The 20,531-nt window shown below is 46.0% G+C and overlaps 1 protein-coding gene across 2 annotated transcripts in view; it reads left to right on the top strand.

Moving 5' to 3' along the window:
- Nucleotides 1–1,516: 1,516 nt before the first annotated feature.
- LOC102303566 overlaps nucleotides 1,517–20,531 on the top strand; it is a 24,269-nt gene continuing 5,254 nt past the window's right edge. Inside the window, exons 1-3 of one of the 2 annotated variants that reach the window (XM_042224241.1) lie at nucleotides 1,517–10,893; nucleotides 14,197–15,268; nucleotides 20,218–20,376. In XM_042224241.1, the coding sequence (XP_042080175.1) occupies nucleotides 9,784–10,893; nucleotides 14,197–15,120 (2,034 nt within the window). In that variant the 5' untranslated portion in view covers nucleotides 1,517–9,783 and the 3' untranslated portion in view covers nucleotides 15,121–15,268; nucleotides 20,218–20,376. Of the gene's footprint in view, nucleotides 10,894–14,196; nucleotides 15,269–20,217; nucleotides 20,514–20,531 lie in introns of those variants that run through there. The other variant, XM_005930927.3, reaches the window with a different exon arrangement.

Consider the following 20,531-nt stretch of genomic DNA (forward strand, 5'->3'; position numbering starts at 1 on the left):
ACCTGTGAGAGAATTGGAAATTGAGCCGTGTAATAAGCGCTGTGCATTCCCAGATAGGATTGCTGAAACTTTAACTTCTTCTGCAGCAGCTCTGCCAAAGAGAGAGGAGAGAAGGGACTGCTGTTACTTAAAAAGCACTCTTTTTTTTTTTTTTTCCAGGACAACACTTCAGAAAATGGTGTGAACGTGATCGTTCTAACCCCTTAATGGTGAAAATGAAGACCGAGGTGGTGGCTGTTGTCATTTTAGTCCTGCGCCGGTTTAATTGTGAGATGACTTCTCATTTGTTAGATTCATTTAAGCCCAGCCTCATCATTTTGGGAAGGCTTTGAAGTAAATCCTTTAATTGTCTTTAAATGCAATTTTCTCCAAATCCTCCTCATCTCAGGGCGAGTTTCAATCTCACTCCTTCTGAAATCCACCAAAAAGCAGCACGAGCCCTGGAAACAGTCGCACTTATTTTACTCAAACGTGCTTTTCTTCTTGCATTTTCACTCTTGTGACTGTGGTGAGTGTTTTTATTTTCACTCGTGTACATAGGATTGTGTTTGTGCGTTCTCTGTATCCAGACACAACAAATTTAATACAAAATGCTTTTTTAAAAAACTGATACATTTCCTGTCTTTTTATTTTTGTCTTAATCACCATCTCCTTATCTGGATGGTGGATGTTTCTGACCCGATCAGGAGGGTCATCTGACTGCAGCTGACCTGGATTTAGTCGAGACAGACACACACCATGCGACCACCCACCCACACGCCACACACACACAGCACAAACCCACGACCCACTATATCACACACACACACGACACACACCGGAGCCCACCGCCCCCGCGGCCCAGCATTGTAGGGAAACTATGAAAGCACAACTAACCCATCTGAACCTACAAACAATTGCAACTTGACGGAAGGATCATTTCTTTCCACTTTTCCTATAAGGCCACGCCACAGCCAAAGGTAGAACAGGAAATGAGTAAGCCAGAGTACTTTGTGCTTCTGTTTTTGGAAGTTTAAACATTCGACTCAATTGCTGCTTAATTTCAAGTGTACAACGAGCAGCACTCTGTGGACTCAGTTTGAGTTTAATCTGTCATTGACTTTGCTACTTCTCAGACTTTGGAATGATAATTTGGCCAGTAGCACGTCTGCTGATCCTCCCTGTAGCACACTTGAAAGGCTACTGCAGTACCAAGTGCCCATTTATCCTCTAATACGGTCATTATCTAAGTGTGTGTGTGTGTGTGTGTGTGTGGATTCGCCCTCGAGTTCAAAGCTCTACGATGTGACTAAAAAGATGTGTGACCAACTCAGTCACGTCTTATTTTCCTTCCCGTTCCTAAAAGCCGTAACTTTGATATGGAGTAAACTAAAACATCTTTAAAGTTAAAGGGACAGTTTCTAGAAAACCCTTCCCTTTACAATTATTCTTTGCTTCCCAGTCCTCTAGTCCCTCTGTTTACATCCTCTCTTTCACACACACACACACACACACACACACACACACACACACACACACACACACACACACACACACACACACACACACACACACACACACCACCCCCCCAGCTCCCAGCATTGTTAGGAAACTATGAAAACAAACCCATCTGACTGACAAACAATTCAACTTGGGGTCATTTCTTTCCACTTCCTATAAGGCCACGCCACAGCCAAAGGTAGAACAGGAAATGAGTAAGCCAGAGTACTTTGTGCTTCTGTTTTTGGAAGTTTAAACATTCGACTCAATTGCTGCTTAATTTCAAGTGTACAACGAGCAGCACTCTGTGGACTCAGTTTGAGTTTAATCTGTCATTGACTTTGCTACTTCTCAGACTTTGGAATGATAATTTGGCCAGTAGCACGTCTGCTGATCCTCCCTGTAGCACACTTGAAAGGCTACTGCAGTACCAAGTGCCCATTTATCCTCTAATACGGTCATTATCTAAGTGTGTGTGTGTGTGTGTGTGTGGATTCGCCCTCGAGTTCAAAGCTCTACGATGTGACTAAAAAGATGTGTGACCAACTCAGTCACGTCTTATTTTCCTTCCCGTTCCTAAAAGCCGTAACTTTGATATGGAGTAAACAAAAACATCTTTAAAGTTAAAGGGACAGTTCTCAGTAAAACCCTATTTACATATTTTGCTCCCAGCCTCTAGTGCTGTTTACCCATGCACATTGTTTTGGTGCGAGTCGCCCGGTTCTGGAGATGCCTGCCTCTCTTGAACATAATGAATCTCGATGGAACTCGCCTTGCGGTGCTCAGAGTGCCAGAAATGCATCTGAAAAATGTAGCAGTAGTGTCGCTCCAGAAATCATGGCTGATGACTCAAGAAAACACAAAACAAACCATCATATGAGCAGTTTATTGTAGAAACAGTTTCCACTCGGATACACCCGCCAACCGTATCGCTGTGCAGACAGCTTGAGATGGAGAGCCTTGGGATTGACGGGATGTAAACACTGATGATTCACCCATCAGCTGAGCTGTAATATCAGTCAGCTGAGTGCTTTCTGTGCTTGATGGATGGAGTTGAGTGGAAACACAGTAGTTCCTACATAAACGTCTCACAACAAGGTTTGCAGACTGTTAGCTGTCAATTAAGCGGCGCCCTCGGGAGCTCGGCAGTGAAGGTAAAACTGCAGAACCACTAGGAGCCACTCGAGGCTGGCTCCAAAAGGGCGTCGACCCCCCACCAACTCTGATCCTAAACGTTACAGCAGAGAGAGCCTGGTACAAAATACAGTTTGGCCTCTATCAGTAGTTTTGGCTCTGCTGCTGCGGGTAAGTCTAAATTTTAGGGTTTTTTTAGTTTCATAGTATTTTACAGCTCATTTAAATGGATAATTGAGTTGGTCAAAGTTCAGCATCTGCTAGACTTCATCCAATAATTTGAATCATTAAACTGTGTTTGCACTGTTGGACCACTTTTAATGGACCATCTGACCAACATTATTACTCTGTGTGGCATAAACTATCCAAGACATTAGGGCTTCAGTGTTGGTGAGTGAAATTCAGTTTTTATTATCACTAACACAACTTCTGCTTCAGAAAATAAACGTGGGGTGGCTAAAACACTGGATCCTCACACCACAGCAAAAGCAAGATTTGAATACCCCAAGAATTATGTGAACCGCTGTGAGCAACCACTTGGTGACGGTGGGAAGTAAAAACCCAACAGGAAGAAACATCCAGCAGAACCAGGCTCGAGGAGAGGCGTCCATCTGCTGCAACCACAAGGGGGTGGGAGGAAAGGGCGAAAGGCACAATGTGGTTTAGAGAGACCGTTTAGTGAACACTGAAGATATCTGATAACTAAGGGTCACCTGATCGAGCCCAAAACTAAAATGCTTTGAGTTAAAAGTGGAGAGAGTCCGCCTTCTGAATCCAAGCTGGCAGCTGGTTGCATAGGAGTGAGGCCTGAAAGCTGGAGGTCTGCCTCCCATTCTGACAACCACAAGGAAGCCAGCAGTCTGACTGCAAAGCGCTCTGCTGGGCTGATGTGGTAAAGTGTAAGATAGGACTGCTGCATTACTCATTTTAACGGTCCTTCAGATATTTTCATTTCAAATATCATAAAGTCACCAAAACTGAAAGTGAAGGATAATTTACTCATTTGTTATTGTGTGACTCCAGAGGCCTGTGAAAGGAGCAGCAGAGGCAGCACGTGGAGTAAATGTGCAAAAACAAATCTGTAACTTGGTCTAAGCTTCGATGTTAGAAAAAGAAACACATTTTAAGACCTTTTGCCAAAATGTTTCTGTAGAATGAGCCCTTTGAGGTTTTTGTTGCTTGAAGCCTGACAGCAAAGTGCCATGTAGCTCAGCTGTATTAAAGGAAACAGCAGCCGTCTCTGTTTCTCAAAAACTGGGAAACTCACACCAAATGATGTCGATGCACGTGTGAGGCTACAGGCCAGGATGAAAATATGTAAATGTGATTTTGAGGTGTGCGGCCCCTTTAAATGATTAATTTCTGTTGCTGCCTGAGAGGTAAAAGTATCTCCGGGGGGAAGGAGGTGTGAGGGAATTTAAGTTTGCTTATTTTCTCATTTGCAGTGTGGGAGTCTCGCTTAAACACTTTCTGAAAATGAAAATTTCCAAATGACAGTCACGACGTGATTATCAGCGGATGTGAATGAGGGCTCTGATACATTTTGGTGAGGCTTCCATTGGGGCATAATTATCATTTTTACATAATGAAGTGACTACAAAGGAGCCGGCCTGCATCCTAAGAAGGGAGCCGAAACGACGAGGCATACAGAGGAACCATTACTCTTTCCGCTCGTGTTCGAGCCCAGATTACCGAGTTGTGATTTGCGCTATAGACTCGCACCCGAACTAAACGCAGCTGAGCTGAGATGCTGTGGCGTCGCACTTCTCTCTGCGATCAAAAATGACAAAAGGGATGATTTCCCTGCTCGGCTGCGTACAAACGCGAGGAAGGACGAACCGAGCAGCATTTTCACGGTCCATCCCTGCAAGGATACAGGCAGTTAGTTTTGGCACAAGACTGCGAAAACCTGGCCGCATGTCAATGCGGGCACAAACACCCTAATGTTTGAGTTGTGGGTGGTGCAACAAAACAAACCAAAGGGCATTGTGTTCAAACAACAGGCAACGCTCTGCCCTCGTACAACAACACAGCCGTATTTTTAGATTTTCTTTTATCATCCATGCCAGAATAAAATGCCTTTCAGGCCTAATGAGTGAGAAAGGGACTGGGCCTGGAGTCAAAGGATTAGTGGCACTGAAGAAAAAACTGCAAAATGAATCAACGGCCTATTTCTGTGATGATAGCATTTATTGTGTCATTTTAAAGAAAACCAGCGGAGGAAACGTGTGTTTGCTGCAGGTTTGTTGTCCCCGCAGCAGAGCTTACGGACGGCAGATAAGATAGTTTGTCGTGTTTTGATTTGGACACAACATTATCTGTGGGGCTTTGTCGTCTCAAGGCCAACATCCCACTGTAACAACTGCTTCCACGCTTTCTTAATCTTATTACAGTGCGCGCACGCTCGTAAAAGAGGAGCCTCTTTTAGGCGAGGCCTTTGCTGACCTTTTGAGCACTTGCAATTTTTTTCTCGCCACCAATCTCATGTAGGTTAGCTGGCAGAGCAGAGCCGAGCGAGTGCTGCTTATTATGTATTACTTTGCTTTTGTAGTCCCTCCACATCGTTACTCATCCAGTATGCTTAAAGGTGCTCTCCCCTCTGGCAAGCACAACTATGACAGTCAGCTTGGAAGTTAGAAGTCTTTCAAAACTCGCCTTTTTTCCCTCCCTCTCCCCGTGTCTGCCGCCTCTTTTCTCTGCCTCTCTTGGTGTCCCCACGTCTATCTCTTCCTTTCTCGCTCTAGTCCTCAGAGAGCACCTGACTGACGTGTTGTTCAAGGATGAAAAGCACAGTGGAGGGGAATCCAAAAGCAAACAACACAAAAATATACATGAGAGGACGGGAAAGACACTGTTAAACACACACGCACGCACACACACGAGCATGCGCACACAGAAGTCTAAGAGGAACCCCTTAGGATTATCACCAGCGCGACACTGGACACTTCAGGGAAGACAGCATCTGCTCACTTCCATATTTAATACTGCAAAAAAAGAAGAACATTGTGTTCTCGAGAAACTTTTCATTTTCACTTTGTGTGAATGCAGAACCAAATACAGTCATGCGAACAGGTTTAATCCTCCCCAGACTTCACGTTTCCGCTGTCCAGGTGGCTATAGAAAGTTCCCAAGTGCCCCGAGGCATTCACACTGTGACTAAAAGCCATTTTGCACAGGAAATTTTGACAGACATGGGGGCCTTTGACTTTCAAAGAACTGCTTTTACATCCATCTTTTCCACCAAGTTATGTAAGGTTTCCTTGGTGCTCTCTCCCTCTCTGTGAGTGTGTGTGTGTATAAAAAATAATCATCCAGGACACTGGTGTATGTGCAGGGGCAGTAAAGTTTAGCAAACACACATGCAGGAGGCTGAAGTATCCGTGCGCACACGCTCTGCTGCTTCTCGATGGGCAGTCGGACTGCTGCAGGACTCAAAACAAGCGAGGGAGCGCTGCAGGAGGCAGTAGACAAGGTTACAAGGAGACCATATGCTCTGACTGCCTGTACGATGGTGACAAAAAGGCCTCCTGTTTAAAAAAGGACAACGTTCCCTTTTTGTTTTTGTCCTTCAATCACTCAGACACATATTCAGCGGATTAATATAATGGGGAGAATAAAGGCAACCGCGCTCGAGAGGCTGTCCAGCGAGCCTGAAATGGACAGCAACTGTGACAGCTGCTTATTCTGCATTGACTTTAAATGAGCGATGATTGTGTGTTTGGCTGCCATGTTATTTATGGACCTCACAAAGTGGGTGGTTGATTGGAGGAAAGCTGAGACCTTGAAGAGGCCTGAATTCAAGGTCTTTAACACACACAGAAACCCACTCAGAGAGTTTATTGGAATGAATGTGCAATAGTAAACTGCTCTGCACTTCATCACTGTCTAGTGCAAACTTCATGTAACATGAAACCCCAGAAATGTCATGCTCGTTTTCATAGGTTTAAATCATCGCACAATAAACTGTGAAATATTATCTGCGGTCATCTGAGCCCGAGTGGCGCTGACGAATTCATTTGGTGAACCAGTCCCAGCACCTACCAGCCACATCACCTCCTCAACTGCTCGTTAATAAGTTAATAACATGGTGCGTTTAGACATGTAGACACGGTCAAGAATTTAGTGTTTTAAGCGACTGGTTGTTGGTGCCAGACTGAGTATTTCAGAAACTGTTGATCTGCTGGGATTTTCCTGCACAACCATCTGTAGAGTTCACAGAGTGCGATCTGAGAAAGAGAAAATTTCCAGTGAGCGGCAGTTCTCTGGGTGAAGATGCCTTGTTGATGTCAGAGGTCAAAAGAGACTGGTCAGACTGATTCGAGCTGATAGGATGGCTAAAAACAACACTTGTTACAGCCAAGTTATGCAGAGAAGCAGCTCTGAATGCAGCAGGAAACTGAGGCTACAGTTCGTACATGACAGAACAAGACGAGTCTCCGTTTCCACTGCAATCCTTGGATTTGGGTGGGAAAAATTTGGTGTAAACAACATGAAAGCATGGATCCATCCTGCCTTGTATCAGCGGTTCAGGCTGCCAGAGGTGGTGTAATAGTGTTGGGGATACTTTCTTGGCACACTTTGGGCCACTTGGTATCAAGCAGAAAACTAGCAGAGTATTATTGTTGTCCAGCCCTTCATGATCGCAGCGTACCCATCTTCTGATGGGCGCTTCCAGCAGGATGATGCGATAGTGAATTTCATGGCGCTCGAATGTCCTCCACAGCTACCAGATCTCAGTCGAACAGAGCAGGGATGTCAAAGTCATTTCACTCATCCAGGGGCACATAAAGCCCACTCTAATCTCAAGTGGGCTGGACGAGTGAAACTCCACTTTCTGTCAGTGTAAAGATGGTCAACTACACATTCAATCACTGAGATGTGTTAATATAAGATAAAGAAGTGCAATTTCAACAGCACGTGTCAGTTTTTCTACATGAGAAATGTGTATAATTACAGAAAAAAGTTCTTTCATTTGCCCTGTCCTGACTGTATTAATAAAACATAAAGTTTTAAATGAACTGCTTTGGTGTAGTATGAACGGCTGTGGGAAAAGCTGTAAAACACATAAAAATACAGTTAAAGGTCCAAAAATGTATGCTCCCCTTCATATTTTCCAAAGCCACCCAGGGGGCCAGATTGGAGTCTTTTCTGGGACGATTGTGGCCCCCGGGCCTTTTGTGTGACACCCAATAGAGCAATATAGCACCTTTGGGATGTGGTGAATGCAGAGCCTACAACTCTGCAGCAACCTTTGCTTTGAAGAGTTAAGGCACCTCCGAAGGCAAAAGAGGGTCCAACGTACCTAAACTGGCTGGTGAGTGTTTGTCTCCGTGCTTCTGATCAATCTTTACAGCACTTTAAATTACTTGTTGTTCACAAATAAAGCTGACTGATTAACCATTTGTGTCACAGTGAAATCCAGTGCAATAAAAATGCAATCTCCAGCTGTTAAGCGGAGCAGGACTTGGTTGCGTGCAGCAGGATGTCGTGAGCAGTAAGAAGCTGTAAGGTCAATAACGGCGGCTCTATCGCTCGCACGCTTTATTGTTTTGTTTTTTTTTATCCCGGCTAATGGCCGTCAGAGGCTGACAGCCGTCTGTCGACATGCAGGCAGGAATCTTCTTAGCCTGCAGATTACGCCGAGCCCGCGACTCTATTTTCACTCCCATCATGTACCTGTATAGTAAAATATGTCAGCGAATGAAGTCATGTTTCAGCAGGGCACTACCGGAGGAGTATATTGCAATGCTGACTAACAGAATGACAGATGCTTTGAGTGTTTCACTGTTGAGTGACAGCAGACTTGTCAGGGCTTTTGTGTGGCTCTGCTGCCATCTTTTCATTTTGGCTGCTGCCAGTGAGGGAGGGACGCATCTATGCAGCCACAGCTGAGTGAAAAGGCACCTAGGAGGCATTTTTCTGAGCTTGTCAGACACAAGAAATCTAATCCAGACAGCCAAGAACTGGAATGTAAATGAGAAACCCGAAAATAGCAGCTGTCTCTGCGTAATTGGAACAAATGGAAGTTGGATGTGTGGTAGAAAATAAAAACAAGAAAACAACTGGGATGTAACGTGACACTATTTGCTGACAGTTACAATAAGCTGGGGAGAGCCGAGCCACAGGCAGGCTGTTGTTTGTAGCCAGGCAGCTTATAGTTTCTGTCAAACCGCTGCTGATCTCAGATCTTGAAGGTCGCAATTATGTGCCCCCCCTACCCCCCCGCCTCCTACTATTCCTGCTTCATCCCTTTCTGCTGTTATCCTCCTCTTTTCCTTTAAACCCCCTCTGGTGTCCTAAGCAGCATTTAATTGTGAAGGGCTGAGCCGAGGAAGGAGTAATCAGATGAGAACGGAGGCAGGGGGAATCACGTGGGCACACATTCACTAAAGGGGGATTAATAACACTGGCGTCTTGATTGAACTTCGGCTGCTCTCCCTGGCAAATTGGAGGTGGGGCAAGGGGAGAAAAATAGTGACACGGAGAGAGGAGGGAAAGAGACGAGAGTTGTAAAGACGAGGACGATCGGAGGTTCTCAGATGAGAGCAGCAGGGAGAGGAGACACAGATGAGGAGAGAAGAGGGAAACAGAGAAAGGGAGTTAGAGCAGTGAGAGGGAGTGGGAGGAAGAAAGAGCGAGGAGAGGAGGCAGTGCAGCGCAGTGCGGGGGGGAGAGAGACAGGAAGGGAGAGAGAGAGAGATGTAGAGACAGGAAGCCTCCACTGCCACTGAGCCAGTGAGATGCAGGCAGGCAGAGAGAGACGACAGAGGGAGAGAGAGGCCCTCGGCATCTCCACGGCTGGCCCAGCGAGGGGGCGAGGGGCTCAAGAGCACTACAGCGGAGAGAAGAGTGGGAGGGGAAGCTGAAACTGAGGGAAAAGAAGAAGGGCGATACAATCAGAAGCAGGCTTCGCCAGGAAAAAGGGGAGTGGGGTGAGTGGGACTAGAGCCGAGGAGGGAAAAAGCAGATAAAAGTTTTGGAGACGGAGTAAGAGAGGGGAGAGGGAAGGGGGGACGAGACTGAACATCAGAGCGGATAAAGCCCGTTAATGGCAAAGGTAGGAGGAGATTCGTGGAAGAAGAGGAGGAAGCTCTCGGTGTCTCAGGAGTCCTCCCGTTCCCCTTTTACTTCGTCTTCATTCTGCCAGGCTGCCGGACATCATCCATCACCATGTTCTCTGACAGCAGGGCTCCGGCGCCTGGAGAGCAGAAAGGCTTCAAGTCCCACACCCCTCACTTCATCCCGTGGCTGCGCAATAGCTTGAAGCCTCACCAGAGCAGCGACCTGGGGCTCAACGGACCGTACAAATCCAACTCAGAGACCCGAAACAACCTGACCCCGCTGGAGAGAGCCAAAGGGATCGGCTTTTTCTCCATCCAGGGGAAGGACCGCGGAAAAAAGGCTGAACTTCGGTGCAATGGGGTGGGGAAGGCGAGGATGCTGCCAGTTGCGCTGAGGGGGCACCACATCCTGCCAGGGAGCCTGGGGAAGCAGAGGGAGGACAGTCCTGCCAGGTGGAACCGGACTAAAGAGCTTGGCACAGACCGCAACGCACAGACCAGCCCAGGGGAGGGGCCGCAGGGACCAGCCAACAGCTCCTCTGCTGCTCAGGGCAACCACACCTTTGTTAGGAAGCACAGCAGCCACCTGAGCCCCCATCAGTCGCAGAGTGACAGCAGTAGCAACTCAGTGAAGAAATACGGGCCACTGCTTGGACCTCCTGCTGCTCCTGTTGCTGCGCTGCTCTCTGAGGAGCCAAACTTTAACGTGCCTGTTGTTATGTGTATGGAGGGCAAAGAGGGGAAGGTGTGGGACTACACCAGCCACACCACCCACCGTCAGAGAGGCCACCGTTCATCCAGCTGGCTGAACTATGACACTCAGGGACTAATAGAGAGGCAGCATGGATTCAGCTCCAACTTCAGCTACACCAGTAAACACAGCAGGAGCTCCCAGAGCCAACGAGACCTGACAGCGCTGCGGGAGCCACCTGTGGAGGATCTAAACGGAGTTATCTTCTCCACTGAGGTTCCTCACAGGGGGCTCAGCAGTACGACAACTCTACAAGGCCCCGAGAAACCCAGACCGAGCTCAGAGCACACCGCTTTCCTGGCTCAGAACCAGACGTGGGCCCAGCACAGACCAAAGAGCGAAGGGGAGTCACAGAGGAAAGAGGCCGGCTGCAGGAGGAAGGTGGTGCGAAACCAAATTAAACGGGTGGTGGTCAACCTGGAGCAGGTTCTCAAAGCCCTGAGGGATGTTCATCAGGAAATGAAAGAGGTAACATGACATATTTTTCTCGACTATGACTAAAAAAAGGAGATGAAAGCTTTTTCAGTGTCAGATTCAGCCACGTCACCCTCTCAATCATCACATTTCACTCGAGCGACTGAGAAGTGAGAAATCCAAACAAAACAGGACAGAAAAGTTACTGCGTCCTTTCACATTCATTTTCTGAAAGTGTTCATGCTCGAGGGCCTGTGCACTGACGAATAACAAGCCGGTCTCCAAATGCACGTCCTCAGCAAGAATTTGCCATGCATTAAACAGTCAGCAGCACGGCTTGCATGAATGCAGCACCAAAATTTCCCAAATTTCCTCTGTCGTCTGTCTGCACGCTTCAGCTCGAGTCGTGTGCACATTTTCATAAAGGTGAATGAGACACTAGTCATGCCCCATTTGCCTGATGCGTTCAGAGGTTGTTGAGATGAAGGATCTCTCCCTCCACTCGCTCTTCTTATGGACAGATGTGCTCCAGGCACAGCTGGATTGCGTCCGACGCTTTTTATAATCCATTTATGTCTGAGTTTCTCTGCCTCACACAGTAAAAGTGACACATAAATCTTGCCTCTTGCCATTTGATCTGCCTCTGTGGGGTCACAGCTAAACCCGAGGTAGTAACCTCATCATCCTGGCTGTGAGCTTTATTAATAAAACCCCAACGACTGCACACACAAAGAAGGGAAAGAGGGGGGCGAGTAAGCAGACACTGAAATAGAAAAGTCCCAAATTTTCACAACAGAGACAACAGATGAAAAGGGAGATAAGGTGCCAGAGAAGACTGGTCGCATATTTATTCCAAAGCCGTGTTTTTTATTCCGCTGCATGAGCAGCAAACCTCAGCTTTGTTTAATATTCATCACGGCTACGAAAAGAAATTAGTGGAGGCCTTTGTCTGAAGCTAAACAAATATTACTCTAAAGATCTCTCTCACACACTGGAGGAGGAAAAGACATCACAAAAGTGGGCTTGCACTTGAATGTGATAGCGATCCTCTGCTGAGGCGCTTTGGCAGATCAAAAAACTGAACTATGACTCAGAACTTCAAGAGAAACAACAACAGAATTGAACTTAAAGAGCTAAACGCAACTTAAATAACGGCGCTCCACAACAAACGTCTCTCGGTACTCATCAGGAGGACCTGCAGGGTCAACCCCCCCACACTGCTTCTAACAAACACCCTTGGGGGAAGCACATGAAAACCAGGGTCCTCTGCACTTTTATCTCATCTGATTTCTGACATTAACGAGCAGCACCTGCCCAGAGTCACTGGATGTGCATATACACGCTGTACTTCAAAGCAATATGAAATGCCTCGCTCAAACAGCTCCAGCATTAAAAAAAGACAGAGAGACAAATCAGGTCATCCACTGACATCAGCAAGGATATTGAACACGGCGAACAAAACAATCCAGCACGGACCGAGGATTTATCTGTGCACATTGAGCAGGTGGCGTGATGGGTCAAGCATTTTCCCCAGAGTAATTTCCTCCAATCTCTTCCATCTATGTATGGCTGTGTGTGTGGCTGTTTCTTCTAGTCTTGTTGTGTGGGTTGTGTGTGTGGATGCTCTGCACGCACTTGGATACGTGCGCGTGTGCCTCGTCTGATTTTTACTAAACTGGCAGGACAAATCTGATTTGTTTTACCAGACTGAGCTGCGCTGCTTTAACTTAGTTCTGTATGTTATGAAACATTTATTTGAGGTTTGCAGGAATTCATCTTTGTACAGCTCTGTTAAGCTCCTGCCAGTGTCTCAATTTTGGATGAGATCTGAGGTCTGTGGCAGATTTGACGCTGCGCTTGGGATCACTGGCCCCTCGCGTGATTCGATTTCAGCCAAGCTGTAGCTGTCGGACAGATGGCCTCACATTTACTCAAGAATACTTTGGTATACGGAGGAGTTCACAGTGGACTCAATGACTGCAAGGTGCCCAGATCTGCAAAACCAAAATCATCACCCTGCCACCACCGTGCTGACAGATGGTATGAGAGGGGTTGGTGCACTATGGTCAAACATCTCCACTTTGGTTTTGTCTGTCCAAAGAAATTTGTTCCCGGAGTTTTGTGGCAACATGCTAGCTGAGGCCTGTAGGCTCTGAGAAGTAGCTCTTGGGTTCTTTGCAGTTTCTCTGAGCATTGCACAGTCTGACCTCTGCTTCCGGAAAGATTGGAGCATTGTGTTCGACACATATAGAGGTGCTATTTGTGCATATTTATAGAGGTGCTCAAACTTGCTGATGATAAAATAATGACGTGTATATGAGACGTACTGGCTGCTATTTACCTCTTAATTCCTGAGGAAGCAGAAACGCCGGCGTTAGCGTTTCACATCCTGGTGGATTAGGGGATCAAGCTGATAAGCATTTAAACACAGTTTCCCAGCTGAAATTCAGATCTTTGTGGAATTATGAATCTTTCCCCTTCTTCCCTTCGCTTCAGCGCTGCTGTCCAGGCAAAGAATATTTCCTCTTGTCAGCTAACTGAGGAAATGATCAAATTTAAGCCAATAGTTGTTAAGTGTGATTTGTTAAAATATCTATCATACATAATGCCAAATATTAACTGTTTCCAGCTGCACTCAAATTTGTGCTGCTATCGAGAGATTTGCTTTAGGAGTTTGACTCTCGGTGGTCAATTATGCAGAATTTATGGAGAAGAAAAAGCAGCAATTTGGAGATGCAAGTGTTATTTTTCTAGTGTGTTATTATCTCTATAATAAATTATGTATTGCAGCACTTTTACAAAACGAGTGACTCACAAGAGACAGGTTAAACAGAGGATGGTGCTACACTGATAGCGTTAAAGTGAAAATGCAGCTCGTGGTGTCTTTGATTAAACCCTCTCTGCCCGGTAACAGAGGCTTTCTGACAAAGCTCAAAAACTCTTTGAGTTTAGTCTAAGATTACTCTGATGACATCACCATGACATCATCTGTTTTCACAGGCTGTTACTCACTGCCAGAGGTGAACCGATCTGTATAAGGAAACAATGGAGAGCTCTGTTCTCAATCTATCGCCTCTCTTTTCATTCAGCACACAGAGCTGGACCAGCAGCCAAGCAGAGTGGCAACTCCCAAAAAGCTCAGTGTTTTACTCTGTGTGTGCAACATTTGATCAGTCTGCTGATATGTGTTTCTCTAAAGGGGAACCTCGCCATCAGGTCCTGCATCCTCTTTCTTGGAGCAGTGGCACCAAAACCCAAAGCAAACAAAAACTATAGAAGACATTTTTCAATCACAGAAACTGGAGGAAAACTTCACTTACTGACTCTATCTTTATCTGTCAATCGTGTATTTTCTAGGTGGTGCAGCAGATTGACCATCTAACATCAACCATTGATCTGAATGACGAGGAGGAGGAGGAGGAGGAGGAGGGAACTGGAAGAGAAAGCACCAAACCTCCCAGCGACAGCAGCTACAGTTCAGGCTCGAGCTCCAGTGAAACAACTGTGGGCTTCACACATCAGAGGCTGTCAGAGCCTGCAAACCAGCCAGAAACTGGGTATTTATCTGGCACCCTGAGGGGAGAGCATCATAGCAGGAGCCAGTCTCCACCCAATGTGCAGCTGCGCCCGCTAACCTCTGGACTTTTATCGGAGAGGAGTCGGACTCTTCACCTCACCGGTAGTGTTGGGGCCTCACCCAAACACGGTGGGAAGCTGCCATACCCCAGTAACCTCACGACCCACGACCACACTCGCTCCCCCCAAAGAAGCCTCCCTGCTCGGCCTCCAACTCCTGGTCTTTCCCCTCTAACGGTAAACTTCCATCTCCCCAGTAGCTCTGGTTCTCAGCCTCACTCCCCTGGGGCTACCTCCTCCATCAGGATCAGCCCCATCTCACCTCCCTCTCCCCTGTCTTCAAAGGCTAACCCACCCCCTGCTCTTAGCCCGTCTGTCATCATCCAGACCAAAGTGGGGTCTTATCAGACCACACAAAGCGATCTCCCATCTGCTGGGCCGCTCTCTCCATCGTCCAACCTGCTGCCGTCTGCCAGCTGCCCACCCACCGACTCAGAGACTGGAACCGGGTTTGCCGCTAACACGGAGAGGCAAGCATCCTCAGCGGGACCGTCACACGTATGCGCCGCAGCACAAGGCCACAGAGGTCGCAAGCCTCCACCTTACCCACATCACAGACTCTCTGAAAACACAAAGAAAGTGAAGGAGCCCCGCAAAGCTCCTCCTTACCCTGAGAAAAGAAGGCTGCTCTCGACCACAGTGTGAGACAATGCAGCAGGAGAGGGGGGCTGATCGAATGGAGCCATATTCACAGCACCAGCCACAAGTCTGCAAGAGTGGAGAGTGATTTAAGGCTTGCCAAGCTGAGCTGAGACCAAGTTTCCAAGGTGACAAGGCGCAGACGCAACTTGGGGTGAGTATGTCAGGAGGAACAGCTTGCTTCTGCTAATGTCCTCTTACTCTCTCCTTCTATACAAACCTCTCGGGTTCACACACTGAACATACACAGGGCATCGTAACATCTGTCTGGTTAACTGCTCTGGTAACAAGAGCCTCTATACAGATGTTCACTTTGCCCTGCAGATCTCAGACTCCCACCGACTGCACAGTTAAAGGGCAAGGGACTGAAAAGGCCTAAATAGAGAGAAATTGCAATTATTGCAAAATGACAAGGCAAAGCAAGAAGTGATTACCTTAGTGCACTTCAGCCCATGCAGCCAAAGAGGTCCACTCACATGCATCAGCATCGTCTGAGGTGGATAATTGCTGTCTCACTGCAGCTCAGGCTACCTTGGCTTGCAGTGTTAAAGAGCACATGCGGGGGAAGTGAGGTCAGAGATCTGTGACAGAGCTAGAGACAAGAAAACGTGTCATAATATGAAAAACTTTGCAAGAAAGTGCCCGAGCCCAGTGTCCCTGCTCCGACTGGGTCACCAGCCTAGCACTGGGGTGCGCGTCAGGGGAGACAGGGGGCAGCTGGCCATTCGTTGTACCCTTCACCGGGCCCCTGGTGATAAAAAAATCCCATCTCCTTTGCTGCCTCTGGCTTGACCGACCCAGCCACAATCTCCATCTGTTCCCCTCCAAATGTCAGGAGATGCAGAGAGAGAGAAATAGGGGGCAGGTGCGAGAGAGCAAAGAGAGAAAAGCAGACACGGGAATGCCAGCCGGATTAACTACATAAACACAGCACAGCAAATCGATGGCTCATTCATTTAGGTCAGCTTATGTTGTCCTCTCTGAAATGTTGCTTTGGGTTATTTCAGCTGGCTCTTTATTTTTCTCAAAGAATAAAGCTGAGGTTATTTTATATTCTCTCTCATGACCAACAGGCCCGATAAAAAGAGCCTGTTTCTCAATAGAGGGACCTAATGGTTACTGCCTGTGCCACTCAGAGGTTACATCTTCAACAGACGTCTAGTTTCAGTCTTTGTACAAAGACTCAGCTATTTACCCCAAATAGGTAAACACTGTAGAGCAATATATATATATATATATATATATATATATATTAGTGCTGCAGCGTTAATCTTGTTAAATTGACGTTAACGCAATAACCGGATTAACGCGGCAAATCTTCGATAGCGAGTTAACGCGAATCGCCCCGTGCTTGGGGCTGGACGGCGCTAGCGCGTTAACGTTAGCGCGGTTTCTCAGCCTCACAAACAGCTAGGAATGAATAACCACTGGTGCTCCAGAGAGCGCTTCCATCACCAGCATGGTATATGTGGGATTATGTTCATAATGAATATCACACAGTGATACTCTGTGACTCATTCAAGCATTTTTAGGCAAATTTTGAGATAGTTTTATTAGTAATTAGTCATTTTTGTGCAGATCTATCCCTCAGAGGTGTCTGCCATCATGCTACAAGTGCAATGCTTACATGCTTAAAGCTGGAGCGCCAACATGATGCTCAGAAAGAATCACAACCCTTTGTATATTTTATTTATATTTGTCTCTGTATTTATATATGTGTGTGTGTGTGTATATATATATATATAACAATTCTGTAACTGTAACTTCGGTCGTTGCTGTGCTTTTTTTTTGGAAGTCGAATTTCCCAGAGGAACCCACCCGTGGGATTAATAAAGTTCTATCTTATCTTATCTTACATCCTGAGTGTAATCTGCTAACCTGTTAACTTTAAGGACTAAAACCTTATGTGCAGCTGAGGTCAGTGGAGATCTTGTTAGTGTTGCAGGTGAACTGAATGGTTTTCCTAATAATGAGCAGTTCCACACTAAAAATGCCACACTACAGCTGTGCAAAAACAAAACAAAACAAGTTTTCAAGTAATGAAAGTGCAGTCCTGTGGAAAAACTACATACATCCTTACTGCTTCCATAGGAACTGAGAAGCTGCGCTGCAGCCAGGCGCTGCTAATTAAATGCATTTGATCAACTGATCATAAGCAGAAGTTTTAGCAGTTTGCAGGTCTGAAGCATTCAGGTGTGTGTTAACTCGATGCCCAGGAGGAAATACACCAGCAGTGATCTAAGAAAAGCAATTCTTGCTGCCGATCAATCTGAAAAAGGTCATAAGTCCATTTTCAAACAATCTGGTCCATCATTCTGCCGTGAGAAAGATTATTCACAAGTGGGAAACATTCAAGACAGCTGCCAGTCGTACCAGAAGTGAACATCCTGTGCAGTGGTCAGGGAAATTGAAACAAACCCAAAGACTGCATGCCAATCCCTACGGGCCTCCATTAGCACCTTAAAGTTCATGACAATACATTTAGAAAGCAAAGTTGCACAAACCACAGACCACAAGGTTGGCCTTTGCCACTGGACTATGAGTGGTGATGAAGGCTGAGGCAGAGTACGGTGGAAGCAAAATAACTGGACAATTAAAGGCAAGTCAAGCCTTCCAACTGCAACACAACACACACTTTCTAATATTCTATTTCTAATTAAATATTATATATTTTAATCTTAATTAGCGCCATTATGAAAACACTCCGAACCCCATGTACAGGAATTCCCCACACTCATGTGACCCATGGCCTCTACTGGACCCCCGGGGAAACATCTGCACACACAGACAGGCGAGTAATCTCATCTGCACAAGCAAGTTTTACTCAACAGTAGACCTTATTTGGTGCCAGTGTCTTTGAACATACAAGAGCAAAAAGGAAATGCTCGACAATAACGCACAGCACCACGTTTGCAGGAAACCAAACGCAGCACGCCAGCTGTCGAGCACAGTGGTGGAGGCGTGATGATTTGGGTTCGTTTTGCAGCCACAGAAACTGGACACTTTACAGTTATTGAGTCGAACACAAACAGCAGCGGCTTGGCTGAAATATGTTCATGCAACAGAAAAAGCACAGCAGTAAATCTACAACAGAATAGCTGCAAAGGTGCTGCAGCGACCGAGTGTTATCCAGACCTCACCGGGACCTTGTTCCTGCAAACCTCAGTTCCTGCAACGCTGTAAAGACCAGCGGGCCAAGATTCCTGCGCAATGATGTGGAAGACTGATAAAGTCGTACAGAAAACAATTCAAGTTATTGCTGCTAAAGGTGGCTGCAGAACCACACTGATTTGCTTTTGGTCAAACATCTCTTAACCTCCTAAGTCCCGAACTCTTTCATGGCAGCATTTTTAATTTCTCTTTGATATTTGGGCACGTTGGGACCTGATGAATGTAAAAACAAAGAATTTCCAGATTTTACCTGATTTTTGTTTCTGAGAGAAATGAGATCCACATAGGAGGACATTCGTTTTAAATTTCAGTTGAACAGTGGCAGTATAATGTCCTTGTAACTGGATATCAGGCCCTTGTGGAGCAAAATGTATTATTTTGGTCTAGACATCCCAAAATGTGATGTCCACATATGTGGACGCCAGGTCCTAGGAGGTTAAGGCAACAAGTGTACAAGCTTTGTTTTAAGGGGTCACAAGAAGATGGCAAACATCCTCCTGAAGTCAAGAAAGTTGTACCCCTCAACCCACAACTTTCTGTCAGTTAGTAATTAAATCGTATGAATTTAATTTTGCTCCATGTTTCTCTCCTGTCGGCCTGCACACCCTCTTGCAGTGGCTTTGTGAACCATTACAGTGTGTCTGCACCACATTTGAACAGTTAGAGGTATTTCAGTCAGGACAGCAGCGGGGTGGCAGGATGGGGGGTTCTGATCAAAGCTCTTTAATTGACGTCATCATAATCTAGAGAGTGTATTAATTCTTTGTGATGGTTGTACTGTAAAGGGAGAAGTTGAAAGTAAACATCTGTACCGCTGCCAGATGGTAAACAGCAGCGATATGTGTTCAGGGTTTGCATGACAGCATCGAGGCAGCTCCGAGTCCCATAGACGGAGTGAAATGATGATAATCAAAGAGCTACTGTGCAACAGAGACCTATTACTCGATGGAACAACCAACTCGAGAACAAAGTGTCTCATTTTCTCCCCCTGCAAGGCCACAAAACTAGAAACGAGAGTCTGAAAATGTCCCCGCTTTGCTATAAGATGCTTTAATTACAAATAAGAGCCTCTGTGGGAGTTTCATCGCACAGCTTGTTGTGATCTTAGCTCTGCCACACTTGAGATTTTCAGATGTTTCATAGTCACGGCTGTAAAAGCAGCGCTAAACGTGCTGGTTACAGTTCTGACGCTACGCTTCAAACAAACGATATGCCGACAATCTAGATTACAGATTTTTCTCTTTGGCTTAACATAAAATGAATAAATCCCCACCAACTTTCTATCTCTATAAACCCATAAAGATCAGAGCTCTATAGATTCCCATTTGTGCCTGTGGATTTAGAAGAGCCTCGCTCCAAAGCTTTTCTCCCAGAAATAAAGAAGAAACAATAGAAGCTCTTTATCTCATGGCAACATTTATCTGAGGACAATATATGTTAATTTCCTACGCCAGCAGAATACATTTTAAAACAACATTTCTTATAATGCTTATTTTAATTGCAAGTTTTGCTCGGGGCCTCAGATGTCCTGTACACTGTATTTATGCTGCTTATAAACTGAGTCTAAATTAGGGATGCATTAGTGCTGCTACTAAAATTACTGTTGTTCTGGATGGGATATGATGGGGTATAAAAATGCTTTCCACCGTGTTTACTGTTGCCCAGCTTTGACAGTGCTCCGAATATTTATTGTCTCAATGCTGGCACTCAAATCTTTCCTCTTTTTATGTTTACCCTCTAACAAGCTGTGGGAGCTTCAGTGAGATCATGACTGACATTAACAAGACACAAACATTGAGTTATCTCCAGAAAATGTCTTTATTGAGACGCCCATCACATTTCATCATGAATCAGAAGAATCAACAAGTAGAAAAAGAAAACGTACAAAATAAGTAACATTGGGTTTGTTTGTTTTCAAATCTGTCACGCCAGGATCTGGAGGTGATTATTTCCAGACGACGCATCGACATCAGCGGTGACAACGAGGAAAAGGGGAAACGCTCCTGCTAAGCATTTCCTCAGTTCCTTAGGATCACCTCCGGACGGACGGGGGAAACCGATCCCGGGCCAAACAAGGCAGAGAGATAACAGGTAACACAACCACACAATCAAATCAGCAAAATCCTCAAATCTGAAATCAATTGTCCTCTGGAGACTGGCGTGGATCTGAGAGAGCTGGATCAATGACGGGGGGATAAAGGTTCTCGCAACATAAGAGAACAGGGAGAGTCACAAAGGGGGGGGGG

The sequence above is a fragment of the Haplochromis burtoni genome, unplaced genomic scaffold (assembly GCF_018398535.1).
Source record: "Haplochromis burtoni strain Fernald_Lab_line unplaced genomic scaffold, NCSU_Asbu1 Contig_133, whole genome shotgun sequence".
NCBI lineage: Eukaryota > Metazoa > Chordata > Actinopteri > Cichliformes > Cichlidae > Haplochromis > Haplochromis burtoni.